Source organism: Bubalus bubalis, chromosome 8 (genome assembly GCF_019923935.1).
Source record: "Bubalus bubalis isolate 160015118507 breed Murrah chromosome 8, NDDB_SH_1, whole genome shotgun sequence".
NCBI lineage: Eukaryota > Metazoa > Chordata > Mammalia > Artiodactyla > Bovidae > Bubalus > Bubalus bubalis.
In genome coordinates, this window is record NC_059164.1 from 36,674,201 (window position 1) to 36,692,787 (window position 18,587).

At 38.0% G+C, this 18,587-nt stretch overlaps 1 protein-coding gene across 1 annotated transcript in view; it reads left to right on the forward strand.

The window, feature by feature from the left end:
* Nucleotides 1–18,587, forward strand: part of SEMA3E (semaphorin 3E) — a 274,076-nt gene that overhangs the window by 153,201 nt on the left and 102,288 nt on the right. The window contains exons 3-4 of the mRNA XM_006049428.4: nucleotides 7,341–7,400; nucleotides 10,844–10,963. Of these exons, the coding sequence (XP_006049490.3) occupies nucleotides 7,341–7,400; nucleotides 10,844–10,963 (180 nt within the window). The remainder of the gene's footprint in view (nucleotides 1–7,340; nucleotides 7,401–10,843; nucleotides 10,964–18,587) is intronic.

The window sequence follows — 18,587 nt, forward strand, 5'->3', positions numbered from 1 at the left end:
GCAGAACGAGAAGGCAGTGGCACCCCCCTCCAGTACTCTTGCCTGGAGAATCCCATGGATGGAGGAGCCTGGTAGGCTGTGGTCCATGGGGTCGCGAAGAGTCTGACATGACTGAGCGACTTTGCTTTCACTTTTCACTTTCATGCATTGGAGAAGGAAATGGCAACCCACTCCAGTGTTCTTGCCTGGAGAATCCCAGGGATGGTGGAGCCTGGTGGGCTGCTGTCTATGGGGTCACACACAGTCAGACACGACTGAAGTGACTTAGCAGCAGCAGCAGCAGCAGTATAGATAGAAGACTTGGAAAGAGAAAAACATGAGGAGGATATGGCAACACACTCCGTTCTTGCCTGGAGAATCTCATGGACAGAGGAACGTGGTGGGCTGCAGTCCATGGCGTCGTGAAGAGTCAGACATAACTGAAGCGACTGAGCATTATATAAGACAATTAATTGAGTTATTAATTGCCTTGAACAGTGCCAGAAAATATGTAGTGTTATCCAAATATTTGCTATCATGGTTATTATCTAAACAAGACCCAGAATTAGCACATGATTCTTGTGTGCTTCCATTTCTAAGTGAGGTATAAGAGTCCTACATATTAAAGACTATTCAACTAAGTTCTGCAAATAGTCATGGAAATACGAATTACGGATAAATGAATAAAACAGTCCCTACCCTAAAATATTTCTAGTGCAATGGAGAAGATACATACACATCTGTCATAGATAGCACAATTTGAAGAGAACTATAATAAAGGCCCAAATAAAATACTAAGAAAATATGCATAAACTGAGAGTTGGGGTTTCCTGGAGGAGATATAATTTAAAAGTGGACTTTGAATAGTAGTTGGAATTTTGATTCACACAGTTTGGTAGTGAGGAGAGGGAAAAAGCTGAGAAATTTTAGAACAATTTGAAATAATGATTTGGCTGAAGTAGATAGGTGAGGTGGGAGCATGTGGGTGGGAACCGGGGAGAGTGATAGTTAAGGAAGGAAATATGATTTAGACCAGATCCTGAAGAACATTGTCTGCTGAGCTGTTGAAACTTAAGCAATGCAGGAGCCAGTGGGAGAGTCTGAGTACTTGTATAACATAATGAGAATGATAGTTTAGGGTGATTGCTTTAGCAGCAGCATGTTGGGTAAATGGAAAAAAGAGGAAAATAAGGCCATGAGGCCAGTAAGTAACAATTAGAACTTAAAACCAAGTTCATTTGTCTAAGAAGCCTAAGCTATTTGTACTACACCATAGATTTGAGAACCAGGCTGCTACTTTAGTGTGAACTGCATCTCCCAAATTGGTCTTCAGCTTACCATTCAGATCAGATCAGTCACTCAGTTGTGTCCAACTCTTTGTGACCCCATGAATCGCAGCACGCCAGGCCTCCCTCTCCATCACCAACTCCTGGAGTTCACTCAGATTCACGTCCATCAAGTCAGTGATGCCATCCAGCCATCTCATCCTCTGTCGTCCCCTTCTCCTCTTGCCCCCAATCCCTCCCAACATCAGAGTCTTTTCCAATGAGTCAACTCTTCGCATGAGGTGGCCAAAGTACTGGAGTTTCAGCTTTAGCCTCATTCCTTCCAAAGAAATCCCAGGGCTGATCTCCTTCACAATGGACTGGTTGGATCTCCTTGCAGTCCAAGGGACTCTCAAGAGTCTTCTCCAACACCACAGTTCAAAAGCATCAATTCTTCGGCGCTCAGTCTTCTTCACAGTCCAACTGTCACATCCATACATGACCACAGGAAAAACCATAGCCTTGACTAGACGGACCTTTGTTGGCCTTTTGTTGTCAGGGGTTTCTTTCCTCTTGGTTCCTATTGCCTTTGCATCACTAGTGTTTCCTTTGCTGCGAAGTTGCTTCAGTCGTGTCCGACTCTGTGTGACCCCATAGATGGCAGCCCACCAGGCTTCCCCGTCCCTGGGATTCTCCAGGCAAGAACGCTGGACTGCATTGCCATTTCCTTCTCCAATGCATGAAAGTGAAGTCACTCAGTTATGTCCGACTCCTAGTGACCCCATGGACTGTAGCCCACCAGGTTCTTCCGTCCATGGGATTTTCCAGGCAAGAGTACTGGAGTGGGTTGCCATTGCCTTCTCCAGTGTTTCCTTTAGTGATGGTTAATAGACTAGTGAAACAGTTGTTGGTGACAGAAGCAGAAGAAAACCAATGACAAGATCAAGGAACTGTTTCCCCTTTGTTAATTTATGGCAAAGTTGAGAGTCCAAGGAGGCTCTGGTATTCAAAGACAGCATAGGGACTAGCTTGTCTGTGTTCTGTTGATGTCGCCTCTTGCAATCTGTGCACATTTGAGAATTACCAAGGCTTCCTGAAAAATAAAGTTATTCTTGGGGACATAGCAATACTATATAGTTTGACATATAAAATCTTCTTTTATTTTTTCATTTCATAAAGAAATCAAAAGTGGAAATGTTGGTTTATTCAAGCTGTATTTTATAGGACTTCATGTGCTGTGCTTAGTTGCTCATTCGTGTCCCACTCTTTGAGACCCCATGGACTGTAGCCCACCAGGCTCCTCTGTCCATGGGGATTCTCTAGAGAAGAATGGAATGGATTGCCATGCCCTCCTCCAGGGGATCTTCCCAACCCAGGGATTGAACCCAGGTCTCCCGCATTACAGGCAGATTCTTTACCATCTGAGGCACCAGGGAGGACTTCATCGGATATTCCATATTTAGTAATAAATTTTTGCTTTAACTTTTACCCATGGCTTTTCTGTTTTTAAATTTCACCTTTTTTTTTTCTTCTGAAATTATTCTTACCACTATTATTTAAAGCTAAAGTTGCACTACTTAATTTGGAGATCTATAAATAAAGTTTAGTCACTTCTGTTTGTAAAAATATTTATACTTTTCTCACTCAAGTTTATTGAATGAAAGGTGAAAAAAATTCTTCCATTTTAGAACTTCATTTTTTTTAAGTGGGAGAAAGGCATTAGAATATAATTTGCATATAAAATGGCAAATGGTGTTTCACATTAATGATAGCAATTTAGTAGATTTCATCCATTAAAAAGGCCATTTGTTGTTCAGTCACTGAATTATGTCTAATTCTTTGTGACCCCATGGATGGCAGCACACCAGGCTCCTCTATCCTCTGCTATCTCCCAGAGCTTGCTCAAATTCATGTCCATTGGGTCAGTGATGCTATCTAACCATCTCATGCTCTGCTGCCCCCTTCTCCTTTTGGCTTCAATCTCTCCCAACATCAGAGTTTTACCAGGCCAGAAATGTTTGTGTTATAATAATAGTGTTCTAATTCAAAAGCTTTTGATTATCAACATTTCAAGAACAAATTTTATCTGTAATGCAGAAGATTATAATTCTGGTTATAAAGTATTTGAATAATGACAGTCATTATAACTAATTATAAAAGGATAAACAGTAAGAGGGAAGTGTGACAAGTTAAAACTACCATTTATAAACCATTAAGTCTCTTTTAACGTGTTATATTCAAAACATATTTTCTTGATTTTAATGACATTTGTAGGACCTTTAATTAAAGTATGTGTTGATGGGCACTGGTACTATATATAGATGTAAAATATAGAAATAAAAAACTAAAATATAAACAATATTTTTCATTAGAATAACAGAATTAGGAAGAGAATATTAGACAAAGTTATAATAGTGTCTTAGTCACTTAAATATATTCCAAGAGAGATTTACATTTACTATATCATTTTATTTAATCTTTTTCAATAAAAAAAGGAAATAATGTTTTTTATTCAGTTAAATTATTACTTTTTTGTTCATTTGTTTTTGCTCTCCAAAATCTCTGAGTGTTCTAACATCATGTAACAATAGAATAGTTAAATTCTTAATCCTGGTATAATTAGAAGGTTAAATAGGGAGTCCAGAAAAGAATACTTTGTAATTTAATTTTTATTTTATTTTTCTCGTTTGAGCTATACAAGAATAGTAAATGGCCTGTTAAAATGCATTAGAACAATTAAATTATATAGTAGGAATATTGTGATGAAATCGTGTGTATTTAACCTTTTGCTTTTTGTACCTTTCTTGGTGCAGAGAATTTGGAAATGTCATTACACCCTGTTGTTTAACTGCCTTTAAAAATGCTTTATGCAGAACAGATAGCTTAATTTTATGACTTTTTGTTGATGCTATACTTTGGAGCAGAACCAAAAGGCATCCTAACTGCCAAAACAAATTAAGAAAATCATTTCCCTTACTGTCTTGGCAGAACATCTGTACATAATGGCTTTAAAATAACTTCTGGTTTCCAGTGAGATAATTCTCTTGTCTTTTCTCACCTGAGTGGACATTTGAATACAGTCCTGAGCCTGTTAAATTGTGTTAAAAAAACAATCCAAAGGAAACTAAAGTATAAACAACAATAAAAGCAAAACTCAAGTATATTATTCCTTAGGGGAGTTCTGATGTGTTGGACTTTAGTGGTTAAGTGTTCATAACTTAATCTTCTACTTCTTTCCCTTTGTGAACCCAGAGTGATCTGGTTAAGACCGTTTTCTCTGCCCTCGGAAATCCTGCCAGTCTTTCACACTCACTAAATTCTGTAGGATTTCCTCCCTGATTAAACTGGAAAGTGCTGCTTGTCTCATTTACTTGACACTGATTGTAGCCTTTTCATGTCAGTGAATCTCTCTCTCAAACTGTATTGTAGGATCCTTTAGTGAATTAACTTTTTGAAGAATGTGATAAAGAAATGTTGACTGACCCAAATCTGTCAGTAGCCAATGAATAAGCAGTGATGGCATTAAAGACCCTGTGTCAGGTAGGCATTTTAGGGCTACAGAAGTTAGTCACTGCCTTGCCCTCTGTAACTTACAGCCTAATGAGAGAACTAAAATTGAATACACATACTGTGAAATCATAGGAAGAAAAAGTAAGAAAAACAATTCAGAGCATTAAAGGAGGGACAAATGCCATCTGTTGAAAGTTATCTGGGAACATCACTGAAGATGTGCCTGAAGTAATGATTTCATTATTGGCACCCCACTCCAGCACTCTTGCCTGGAAAATCCCAGGGACAGAGGATCCTGGTAGGCTACAGTCCATGAGGTCGCTAAGAGTCGGACATGACTGAGTGACTTCACTTTCTCTTTTCACTTTCATGCATTGGAGAAGGAAATGGCAACCCACTCCAATGTTCTTGCCTGGAGAATCCCAGGGACGGGGGAGCCTGGTGGGCTGCCGTCTATGGGGTCGCACAGAGCTGGACACGACTGAAGCGACTTAGCAGCAGCAGAGCAGTCGTCACGATTAGGTTTGCTGCTTGAAATAACACATTCTGGCAATCCTAGAAGAACCATGTATTGTCTTCACCACCACAGAATATATTATTTTTTGTTTGTGTCAAGAACTGTGAATTTTACCTTGCTTTTAGACAAGTCAACCTGTCATAGTTTCATTGATGCTGGCAAAAGACAGGAGGCACCTGGCCTAGAGACAGAGGACTCTGTCACTCCCAGTACCGCAGACTGTATGAGCCTCGTGTTTCCATCAGTTGTCTTTTCCTCCTCAAGTCCCACAGAGCCAAGCAGCCTAAGGAGATGTTGTACACACAGTGAATATATCTTGCACCCAATTTACCAACTTCCAGCTCAGAATACTCTCAGCCTTAAAAGGAGTCTTCTAGCAAACCTGTCCAGCCTTTGCCCAGAGGGAGACATTATCTTTATTATCCTGATCAAGAAAAAAATCTATTTGCCCTGGAGGGAGGATCTATCTCTATCTTCCAAGGTGGTTGAAAAGATAGCTGAAAACAAAATTAGTCAACAAAATATAGGAATCCTCTAGAGAATTGCGCCCCCCCAAAACAATGTGTTCAAATAGTCCCAGAAATAATCCACATAAAACCAATGACTAAGGAGAATGAGGTAGTAAATTGAGGTTATTCTCTTGTCTGTTTCAACATTGAAAAGCTGAACTTTGATTTTTTTTCCAAAGAATTGGTTATCAAATACTTTGAAATTGTAGAAATATAGTTTAAATAAGTCTCATTTTATATAATGATGAAAATAAATAAAAAGGGGTGTTAATATTATAAGAAGAAAAGCCTTGCTTCTTGTAAATTAAAGATCTTAAGAATGTTAATCATTATGATTGACGGGTGAGATATTCTCTGATTTACTCATATTAATAAGCAAATTATCTTTCCAGTGATGAGTAATCCTAAAATTAATTTGTATTTTGAGCTTGTGTTTACACATGTACACACGTACATTCTAGCATATTCTTTTGAATGATTTATGCATCCATAGTAAAACTATAATTCCAAAAGCAAATTGAATCTCAAATTAGAATATATTTTGGAAGTCATCTGAGAAAACCTATCACTCAGTGTCTGAATTTTTTCCAAAAAAGGATCAATAAAGTTTATAAATTCAACAGTTTCATTTCCAGCATCCTTATTCTGTAGTGGTGTTAAGCACCCTCTTCAGGCTGATGCAAGGCTGCAGTTGAACCTGACATTGTTGTTACGTTAATGTGATATTGTTCCTGAAGCATATATGCTCCATCGACAGATCTATGATTTAATGAAGAGCACTGATTCTAGGCTTTTCTATGTGTGCTTTTGGCTTTTAACTGGCTTTCTTTGGTATCACTACTTGTTCTTTGTCTTTCTTTTTTATGTTGCAACATAACAAAAAGTGCTCATGTGTTTCTGTTTGTTGTTGTTCAGTCACTAAGTTGTGTCCAACTCTTTGCGACCCCATGGACTGCAGCACGCCAGGCTTCCCTGTCCTTCATTATCTCTTGGGCTTTGCTCAAATTCATGTCCATTGTGTTGGTGATGCCATCTAACCTTGTCATCTTCTGCCCACCCCCCTTCTCCTCCTGCCCTCAGTCTTTCCCAGCTTCAGGGTTTTTTTCAATGAGTCAGCTCTTTGCATCAGGTGGCCAAAGTATTTAAAAGTTTATATACTGCACTGTGAAAACAAATGACCACATGATGCTGAATATTGTTCGTAAGAAACTTAGGGGGCCTGATACAGTAATAACAATATCAAGGTAATGTTGTATTCCTATAGTTGAAACCATGTAGTGCTTTACTCTTATGATAATAAATTTAATCATAACAAGATCATCATAATTAAATGCTATTGTCACCACTTTTATAAGTCCCCAATATCTCTCATGTATTAAGGCCTATTTGGCTCCCTAATATCTGAGTTAAGTGATGAACCTCTTGATCTTCTCAAAGAAATAGAAGCAAAAAAAATAAAATAAAATATAAAGTATTGACTTACAGAAAAAATGAAATGGGTTTTCAGTGTAGTTTATTTTTATATGTGTTTGCATAATAGAGCATTATGTTTTATTTCAGATACACTGGCCAAGTACAGCACTAAAAACAGAAGAATGCATAATGAAAGGAAATGATGCCGTAAGTATTATTCGTTGTAAACTAAACATATCATAATTGTAGTCCTGGTCAGTGACAAAGGACTGAATCTCTAACCTGTTATTTGTTCCTAAAAAGCATATATACAATTCATGTAAGGAATAAATACATATATCTAGATATATACACATATATTATATATACACACATACAAAAGTTGAAAGAGAAGAGTGAAAAAGCTGGCTTAAAACTCAACATTCAAAAAATGAAGATCATGGCATCTGGTCCCATTACTTCAGGGCAAATAGATGAGGAAAAAGGGAAACAGTGACAGATTTTATTTTTGGGGGCTCCAGAATCACTATGGATGGTGACTGCAGCCATGCAATTAAAAGACACTTGCTCCTTGGAAGAAAAGCTATGACAAACTTAGATAGCATATTAAACAGCAGAGACATCACTTTGCCAACAAAGGTACAACTAGTCAAAGCTATGGTTTTTCCAGTACTCATGTACAGATGTGAGAGTTGGATCATAAAGAAGGCTGAGTGCCAAAGAATTGATGCTTTTGAACTGTGGTGCTGGAGAAGACTCTTGAGACTCCCTTAGATAGCAAAGAGATCCAACCAGTAAATCCTAAAGGAAATCAACCCTGAATATTCATTGGAAGAACTAAGGCTGAAGCTGAAGCTCCAAACTTTGGCCACCTGATGCAAAGAGGCAACTCATTGGAAAAAACCCTGATGCTGGGAAAGATTGAGTGCAGGAGGAGAAGAAATGGGACAGAGGATCAGATGGTTGGATGGCATCACCTACTCAATGGACATGAGTTTGAGCAAACTCTGGGAGATAGTGAAAGACAGGGAAGCCTGGAATGTTGCATTTTTATGGGTTGCAAAGAGGTGGACATGACTTTGAGACTGAACAACAAAACACATACACACACACACACACACACACACGGGGCTTCCCAGATGGCTCTAGTGGTGAAAAACCCACCTGCCAATGCAGCAGATATAAGAGACATGGGTTCAATCCTTGGGTTCAGAAGATCCCCTGGAGGAAGGCATGGCAAGCCACTCCAATATTCTTGCCTGGAGAATCCCATAGACAGAGGAGCCCAGTGGGCTACAGTCCATAGAGTTGCAAACAGTTGGATATGAATGAAGCAACTTAGTACAAACACACTCATATACATACACACATATTTGATATATACATGTACATTGTCTATGTGTACATAATTACTTAAAACTTATTTTCATTGTGGAGTTAGTGTAGGGAACCAAGGTGCCATCTAGATCTTGGTTTTATTTTCTCTTATTATATCTTACTATATTTTAATCAATTCAGATTTATACATTCTTATAGTAATATTTATTTCCTATGTATTAGAGAGAAAAATAATTTCAGGTAGTATCTTAAAGATAAGCTAAGCACCTTCTTTGTGAGATTTTGTTTCACTTTGATTAGTGAATTATAAACAAATGAAGAAGTTAAAGGAGAAAAAACTAAAAACTTGATAGAAGATGGCAAAGGCAATAGACATGCTTTATGTATTCCACACGTTTTGAGAAGATCGCTTACTGAAGGAATCAGTATTTCATTTCTCCATAACTTACCTTTAGTGTGTGAAAGGGAAGAGGTGGTGCAGCAGCAGCCGCCGCCCTGTTCCACAGTTCTGAGCTCATGAACCCATGAGTGAAAGGACTGTTCACATGTTAGGTGTAACCAGCTGATGATACAGTTCACAGCTTTGGAAGAAGTATGCACATCTCCTTTAGAAAGTTAACTTGTTCTTTTTTCTGTAAGAAGAAAAAGCAAAAACATGTGAAAAATTAACACACATTCTACCAACACCTTATTCTTGTGTAGCAACTGGGTAACAGTCAAGGGATGAGTCTTCCTTGCTTCCTCAGTCTGCGGCATGTTGCTGACGAACTGAACACATTCAGAGGCTGTGTCAGTCTAAACCCAGCAGAGCCAGAATATGGTCTCATTGGCCCCTCAGGATGCGCCCATTTCAGGAGATGAGAAGCATGTGCTTACAGCAAGATGAAAATAGAATGTTAGATTTTCCCAACTGTATGGGTCATCCATAGACTAGGATGCTATGTTAATGGGAAATTAAAGAAATAAATCTTAGTACCCCAAATAATCTGTTCATTAGTGCATTACTTGTTCTTCCCAAGGGAATGCTGTAATCTCAGTCATGTATGGTATGATGGTTCTGTTGGCTTTTTTCATCCCAATACTGTTATATGAGAGACTTTAAAAATCAAAATCTGTCTTTATAAAATATCTTTTACTGACTATTGCATCTACTAATGTCAAGGTAATATTTAGCAATAAAAGGGTTTGGTATTTCTCTCATAATTTAAATGCACTGCTGCTGCTGTGAAGTCGCTTCAGTCGTGTCTGACTCTGTGCGACCCCAGAGACGGCAGCCCACCAGGCCCCTCTGTCCCTGGGATTAATTTGCCAACAAGGTATTTGCCAAAATTTAGTTAAGTTGGTTTGAAATAGTTTTAGAACGTTTTTTCATTTAGCATACTTACCTAATGCTTGATCTATTAAAACTTTGTTGAGTGTGGGCTGTGTATTAGGTACTGAGTTTGATTAACTATGGACTATATAGATGTGCAAAACTGAGATTCTGTTTTCTGATAAGCTTACAGTTGAATCCCATTTTAGACAAACTAGAGATCTGAGGCCAAATGTGACCTGCCATAAATGAAGTTTTCTTGGAACATATCCATATCCATTTATTTTTCTGTTGACAATGGCTGCTTTTATGCTATAGCTGCAGAAGTTAAGTAGTTGCAACAGAGACCAGATGGCCCATCAAACTAAATATATTTACTCTCCATTTCTTTATAGAAAAAGTTTGCTGATCCCAGGACTGTAATCTTACAGTAATAGGTATAAAATGTTACTTTTACCAGTTAGTTTCCATCTGTTTATTTGAAAATTCTCTGAAAGTCCTTTATATGAATTTATGAGTTTGAAAATACAGGACTTACTTTTCCAAACATCAGAACTCTTTGTGCCCTGAAGTCTGCATATGTTTCCTTGAGGGTAATGAAACTACTTCTACTGATTGGTCTTCCGACTTAATGTTGATTTATATGTACTTTAAAAAATAACAGTCTTGATAATAATTTAATTGCCTAGTGAAACATTGCCTTGGAAATCTACACCTGAATACACTTCTGACCAGTGCTTTTTAAAAAAAAAAACTCAATTGTGTACTAGAATACCTCATAATGATGCACTCCCAGTATTGATTGTAACTGATACCTCACTATATCCATCTCCCCGACTCTTCTGCTGGTTGTTGTCCTCTTTTCATCTGCCCCCTTTGCCTTCCCTAACCAAGGGAGGCTTATACATGAGATGTCTAGGGTTAGGAAAAACAACAGTCAAAACAGAAGCAAAACATTTTATTACACTAACCAATTCCTTCTTTTTCTCCCGGTTTTTAGAATGAATGTGCAAATTATGTTCGGGTTTTGCATCACTATAACAGAACACATCTACTGACCTGCGGGACAGGAGCTTTTGACCCACTCTGTGCCTTCATCAGAGTTGGATACCATTTGGAGGTATGACAGTTTCATTCATTGCTCTGAATGAATTATCAAAAGTAATGCTTAAAATAACTTTGTTTTAAAAGAAAGGTTATGGCATTTCTTTGGATAAAAGAGAAGAGCATTTGTGATAGTCTGAATTAATTTGCTTGAGTGAGAGGCAAAGATTTCTTGTCAGTTACGAAATCTGTGAACCAGTTAATTCTTTATGCATTCCTTCACTGAAGAATTTCATTTACTTAATTTGTCCACTTAAAAATATTTCTTAATATCAAACTGTGTTCTCTATTGTGTTCTTATATGATTTGTATTGGTATAAGCACCAGAGTAGAATGAATGTATTTATATATATATATATATGAACATATATATATATATATACACGCACACATATATATACACACACACACACGTGTATGTGTAAATAAATTGATATAAACAAAATTGCTACATACAGTATCTTTTAAAAGACATGCACAGGCTTGTTGATGCTATAATAACTCCTTTTCTTGGCCAGGTGAGGTAGGGAGGTGGAGGTGAGGTGGGGGACAGATTGCAAACTGACTTGAGATAAATAATAGTTGATGAGAGCTATCTGTGTCTTCCCCTAAGACCCCACCACTAGGTGGTATGGTATTATTTAAGCAAATCCCAACTGAATTCTGCTACATGCATATATAAAGTAGCAGGCTTGATGATCAGTCATATAACCGGTTTCAACAAACTGGGTAAACTACCAACTCTCGTTTATTTAGGCGCATGTCAAGCACTTTAGATCGCAGTTTCACTGAGAAACATACTAAACGATGTTCTGATGTCAGGGTCTGTTACCTTTCCTTGTAATCAGAAGGCAGAATCCTACCTCAAGATGGGACACAGATAAAACAGAGCTATGGATGATCTGTAGTTAAGCAGCTAGACTCTCTCTCTCTTTTCTTAAAAATTCTAATTCTTTTACAGTGTTATGCCAATCTCCGCTGTATGGCACAGTGACTCAGTTATACACATACAGACACCCCTTTTTTTTAAATACTCTTTTCCATATGATTTATCACAGGATGTTGAATATAGTTCCCTGTGCCATACAGTAGGACCTTGTTGTTTATCCATTCTATATGTAATAATTTACATCTGCTAACCCCTTGACTCTTGTATATTTATGAAAAGGCAGCAGTGACTATAAAGTATTTTCAGCTACCATGTATGAAGAACAACATTCATTTCACTGGTATTCCTGAAAAATTATTTCTGATATTCCTGATACTAGTTAACACTCATGTGCACACATAATTAGCAGTATCTGAAGTGCTAACTCTTAAGTGCCTCTAGAAAGTACCCCTGATTGGGGCACTTCAGCTGGTAAGGATCCTTATAGGCAGGATTTTTGATTAACATATTTTAAATGTTAAGAAACCACCTCTAGTTGTAGATTAAAGTTAAATAGCATACACAAACACATCAAAGTGTATTTACTAAATTATTTTAGAGTAACAATGCACGTGATAAAAGGGAGAACTTCGGCAGAGATATAGAAGGCAAGGAGGCTAGTGCAAAGTCAGAATATTTATATATATACAAATATACCAAGTATACATATGTATATACATATGCATATGTATATATATATGTATCAGATCAGATCAGATCAGATCAGTTGCTCAGTCGTGTCTGACTCCCTGCGACCCCATGAATTGCAGCACTCCAGGCCTCCCTGTTCATCACCAACTCCCGGAGTTCACTCAGACTCACGTCCATCGAGTCAGTGATGCCATCCAGCCATCTCATCCCCTGTCGTCCCCTTCTCCTCCTGCCCCCAATCCCTCCCAGCATCAGAGTCTTTTCCAATGAGTCAACTCTTTGCATGAGGTGGCCAAAGTACTGGAGTTTCAGCTCTAGCATCATTCCTTCCAAAGTAATCCCAGGGCTGATCTCCTTCAGAATGGACTGGTTGGATCTCCTTGCAGTCCAAGGGACTCTCAAGAGTCTTCTCTAACACCACAGTTCAAAAGCATCAATTCTTCGGTGCTCAGCCTTCTTCACAGTCCAACTCTCACATCCATACATGACCACAGGAAAAACCATAGCCTTGACTAGACGAACCTTTGTTGGCAAAGTAATGTCTCTGCTTTTGAATATGCTATCTATGTTGGTCATAACTTTCCTTCCAAGGAGTAAGCATCTTTTAATTTCATGGCTGCAGTCACCATCTGCAGTGATTTTGGAGCCCAGAAAAATAAAGCCTGACACTGTTTCCACTGTTTCCCCATCTATTTCCCATGAAGTGGTGGGACCAGATGCCATGATCTTCGTTTTCTGAATGTTGAGCTTGAAGCCAACTTTTTCACTCTCCACTTTCACTTTCATCAAGAGGCTTTTGAGTTCCTCTTCACTTTCTTCCATGTGTTTCTGTGTATACTTATGTGTATGTGTATATATACACATACACATATATATTCAGAAACACATAAGTATACATATATACAGTTCAGAATGTAGACAATTTGTGGTGCAGATCTATTGGAAAGAAATCCTCTCAGTTTTCATTGATCTGAAAATGACTTTATTTCATCTTTATTTCTGGAAGATATTTTCCCTGAGTATAGCATTTTGGGTTAACAGTATTTCTTTTGTTTGTTTCTTTAAGCGTCTCAAAAATGCCTCATTGTCACCTAATCTCTTTCTGATATAAGTTCAGCTTTCATTCATATTGATATTACCCTGTTTGTGATTGCTTTATCTTTCCATAATTTCTCTTTATCTTTGGTTTTCAGTAGTTTTTCTATACTGTGCCTATGTGTGTGGTGGTGATAGTGGAGAGATGGGTATTTTTATTTCTTGGGATACTTGATAAAAAATTGATATTTTTATTTCTTGGGATACTAAGGTTTTTTTGGATACAGAGTTTATATTTTACACCAAATTTTCGGCCATCATTTTTCCAAATAATACCTGTTCCTCATTCCTTTACTCTTCTTCGGGGACTTATGGAAAGATGAATATAAATAGATAGAGATAGATTGACTTTGGGGCCTTGTCCCATAGATTGCTGAGATTCTGTTCATTCTTATTTAATCTTTTTTCCCTCTGTTTTTTTTTTTTTTTTGATTTATCAATGATCATTTATTTATTTTTTTTTAATTTTATTTTATTTTTAAACTTTACAAAATTGTATTAGTTTTGCCACAGTGGATAAATACTTTACATTTATTTTCAAGTTTCAACCCTTTCTTCCAGCATCACCAATATGCTCTTAAGACCACCCCCTTAATCGTCCATATATAGTGTACTTTTCAGTTCTAGAACTTCCATTTTATATATTTTCCATTTCTGGACTGAGTGCTCCCCCACATATTTTTATTTTTTATGACTCTTTCTTTTAAACTTTTTAACATATTTTAACAGCAGTTTTTAAATCCCTGTGTGCTAATTTTAACATCTGAGTTACTTTAGGTGAGTTTGAATTGACTTATTTGAAAAGATTCTGATCCTAGGAAAGATTGAGGGCAGGAGGAGAAGGGGATGACAGAGGATGAGATGGCTGGATGGCATCACCTACTCAATGGACATAAGTTTGGGTAGGCTCCGGGAGTTGGTGATGGACAGGGAGGCCTGGCATGCTGCAGTTAATTGAGTCACAAAGAGTCAGACACAACTGAGCGACTGAACTGAACTGAACTGCATTGACTGGTTTTTCTCTTGACTGTGAATCATGTTTTCTTTTTTTTGCACGTATAGTAATTTTTATTTTGTACTGTACATTATAAAATAGATTATATACTTTAATTCTTGATTCTGAATTCTGTTTCCTTTGAAGATTTTTGTTCTAGCAGTTTACTTGGCTGGATTCCCTTTCAAAACTGCTTTGCAGTCATCAACAACCACACATCTCTTTCAAGTTTCTAGCCACTGCTTTCATGGTCTGCTTCCATATGCAGTTCAGGTGTCAGCTAAGGACTTGGGGAAAGTATATTCACATATTTCAGGGCACCTTCTTCAGTTTCTGGATATACCTTCCCACCTTTAAGTTGATCCGATACCTTAAATCTCTGTCCTGTGTCTTTCCAAACTAGAAGGTCTCCAGCTTTCTGCTTGAGTTCTATCCATTCCTCCCCACATTAATCAGTAGATTTTCTTGAATGAAAAACTCTCTTCTTTGTCTGCTCTTAACTGATTTCCATTGCCTTCAAATAATTGTTTTGTTTTTTTTTTAACTTACTTATCAACATTATTTGTGGAAATTAGTTCAGTACAAACTGTGTCATTAGTAGAAGTGAAACTCCATGTAATTCACCTTCATATACATAATGTTGAATATTTTTCTCATATAATTATCTAAATACTAGGTCTGATTAAAAACATATTTTGAAAAAAAAATGTATGTTCCAAAAAGGAATATGTGGCAGATGATAATAAGGACAGTGAGACCCTATTTGGAGGCTTGATAAAATAGTTTATCAAAACTCTATTTGGAGGCTTGACAAAATTTCATATAAGGGAGTGAAAATTACAAATTGTTATAGGCAAGAAAAATGTTTTAAAAACACAAAGATAGCACATAGGGAATAGGTTCATAGACATTAGTTCAGTTGGTTGGGAAACAACAGAAGATAAAGCTGGGGCAAATTGGTGGAGGATTTTAATGCTAGACAGTGGCATTCTGTAGTTATTTCTAGAAACAGCATAGAGACGGTGAGCAGTTTGAGCAGAGTGTTTGATTGACATGTCATTAGTAATATTTAGGATTGATTCAAGTGGAGCGGGATGAAAGGCAGAGAGAAATTAAAGGGAACTGCTGTAAGAGTCTTCGTGAGAGATCACGAGGATATTTGAGTGTTGTCACGATAGCGAAGGAGAGGAAGTGTGGGGCTGATGTGAGAAGACACTCAGCAGGAGTTTATATAACTTAACATTTTATCGGATGTTGCTGAGAAAAAGGAATCAGAGAGCAATTCCAATTTTATTTCTTGATGATTGGGAAGAAAAACAAAGTCTAATAGCAAGAGAGAAAAAGCGATGTGTGGTTTCCAGTGTTTCAGTGTTTCTCAATTATAACTATTTTATTTACATGTATAGTTATTTAAAATATTGATCCTGGAGCTAGGATAGCATGTTGTCAGAATAGGTTGAGTTGTTGAACCCTAGGAAGTTAAGGATCCCTGAAGGATTTTCTTCTTTGTCTCTTTCCCCTATTCTCTTATTTTCTTCTCTCACCTCCCTTCTCTGCAGTCCACTTTATCCAGGTATTTAACTTGGAAAATGGCATTTTTTTATATGACAGAATGTTTAGGGAATATTAATAAGCAGACTGAGCAGAGCAGTGTAAGGCAAATCAGTTTAGTGCAATTAAAATCATTTGTAAAAGGAACAAAATAATAGATAACATCATCAGTGCTATAGAGAGGGTGGTTTTGATAAAGGGATGAGTAATTAGAATGTAGATGAAGAAGTGACTGAATAGTGATAAAATAAAGGCAGTAATATTGCCAATTTAATCCAGAAATAGAATTGTTAAGGAAAAGAAATATGGAGAAGGATATAAAACTGGAATGTTGGTCAGACATAGAGATCAGACTTGTGGTTGCTGGGTTGGGTTGGGGACAGAGGGAAAGATTGGGATTTGGAATTAGCAGATGTAAACTATCATATATAGAATGGATAAACAAGGTCCTGCTGTATAGCAGAGGGAACTATATTTAATGTCATGTGACAAACCTCAATGAAAAAGGGTTTATTGTATAGCAAACTGAATCACAACATTGTAAATCAACTGTACTTCAATACAATTAAAAACAACAACAACAACAACAACAAAAAGTGGAATGTTGAAAGAGGGGTTTTCTTAGGACAGTAGACAAGGAAACTTACTTATTGAACAGAGGATATGATCATTTTCCTTCTTGGAGATAAGAAGGGTTGGATAAGGAGCAAGTTTAAAAGGAGAGGTACTGTCTGCTAATCACTGAGAGAGCTCATTAACAGTTGGATATAAAGGGCTGTATTAGTCTTTGCCCTGCTTCATTCCGTATTCCAAGGCCAAATTTGCCTGTTACTCCAGGTGTTTCTTGACTTCCTACTTTTGCATTCCAGTCCCCTATAATGAAAAGGACATCTTTTGGAGGTGTTAATTCTAGAAGGTCTTGTAGGTCTTCATAGAACTGTTCAACTTCAGCTTCTTCAGCATTACTGGTTGGGGCATAGACTTGGATTACCGTGATATTGAATGGTTTGCCTCAGAAACGAACAGAGATAATTTTGTCGTTCTAGAGACTGCATCCAAGTACTGTGTTTCAGACTCTTTTGGTGACTATTATGGTTACTCCATTTCTTCTAGGGTATTCTTGCCCACAGTAATAAATATAATGGTCATCTGAGTTAAATTCACACATTCCAGTCCATTTTAGTTTGCTGATTCCTAAAATGTTGATGTTCATTCTTGCCATCCCCTGTTTGATCACTTCCAATTTGTCTTGATTCATGGACCAAACATTCCAGGTTCCTATCCAATATTGCTCTTTATAGCATCGGACCTTGCTTCCACTACCAGTCACATCCACAACTGGGTGGTATTTTTGCTTTGGTTCCATCTCTTCATTCTTTCTGGAGTTATTTCTCCACTGATCTCCAGCAGCATATTGGGCACCTACTGACCTGGGGAGTTCATCTTTCAATGTCCTATCATTTTGCCTGTTCATACTGTTCATGGGGCTCTCAAGGCAGGAATACTGAAGTGGTTTGCCATTCCCTTCTCCAGTGGAGCACATTTTGTCAGAACTCTCCACCATGACCCCTCCATCTTGGGTGGCCCTACACAACATGGCTCGTAGTTTCATTGAGTTAGACAAGGCTGTGGTCCATGTGATTAGACTGGTTACTTTTCTGTGATGGTGGTTTTCAGTCTGTCTGCCCTTTGATGGAGAAGGATAAGAGGCTTATGGAAGCTTCCTGATGGGAGAGACTAACTGAGGGGGATACTGGGTCTTGTTCTGTTGGGTGGGGCCATGCTCAGTAAATCTTTAATCCAATTTTCAGTTGATGGGTGGACCTGTGTTCCCTCCCTGCTATTTACCTGGGAGAAAATCTATGGTGGAGGTAATAAAGATAATCTTGACCTCCCTCAAAAGAACCCAGTCATGTACTGCCACAGTCTGTGCCCCCAGCCCTGTAGCAGGCCACCACCGACCCACGCATTCACTGGAGACTTCTAGACACCCACCGGCAAGTCTCCTGTATGGTCACTGTTCCTTTCTCCTGAGTCCTGGTGCCAAAGGTTCTGTTGTGCCCTCCAAGAGTCTATTTCCCAGTCCTATGTAAGTTCTGGCAGCTCCATAGTGGAGTAAATGGCAACCTTCTCCAAGAGGGCTTATGCCATACCCACACCCAGAGCCCCTGTCCCTGCGGCAGACCACTGCCGACCTGTACCTCCACAGGAGACACTCAGACACAGTTCTGTCTCAGTCAAGGCTATGGTTTTTCCAGTAGTCATGTGTGGATGTGAGAGTTGGACTATAAAGAAATCTGAGCACTGAAGAATTAATGCTTTTGAACTGTGGTGTTGTAGAATACTCTTGAGAGTCCCTTGGACTGCAAGGAGATCCAGCCAGTCCATCCTAAAGAAAATCAGTCCTGAATGTTCATTGAA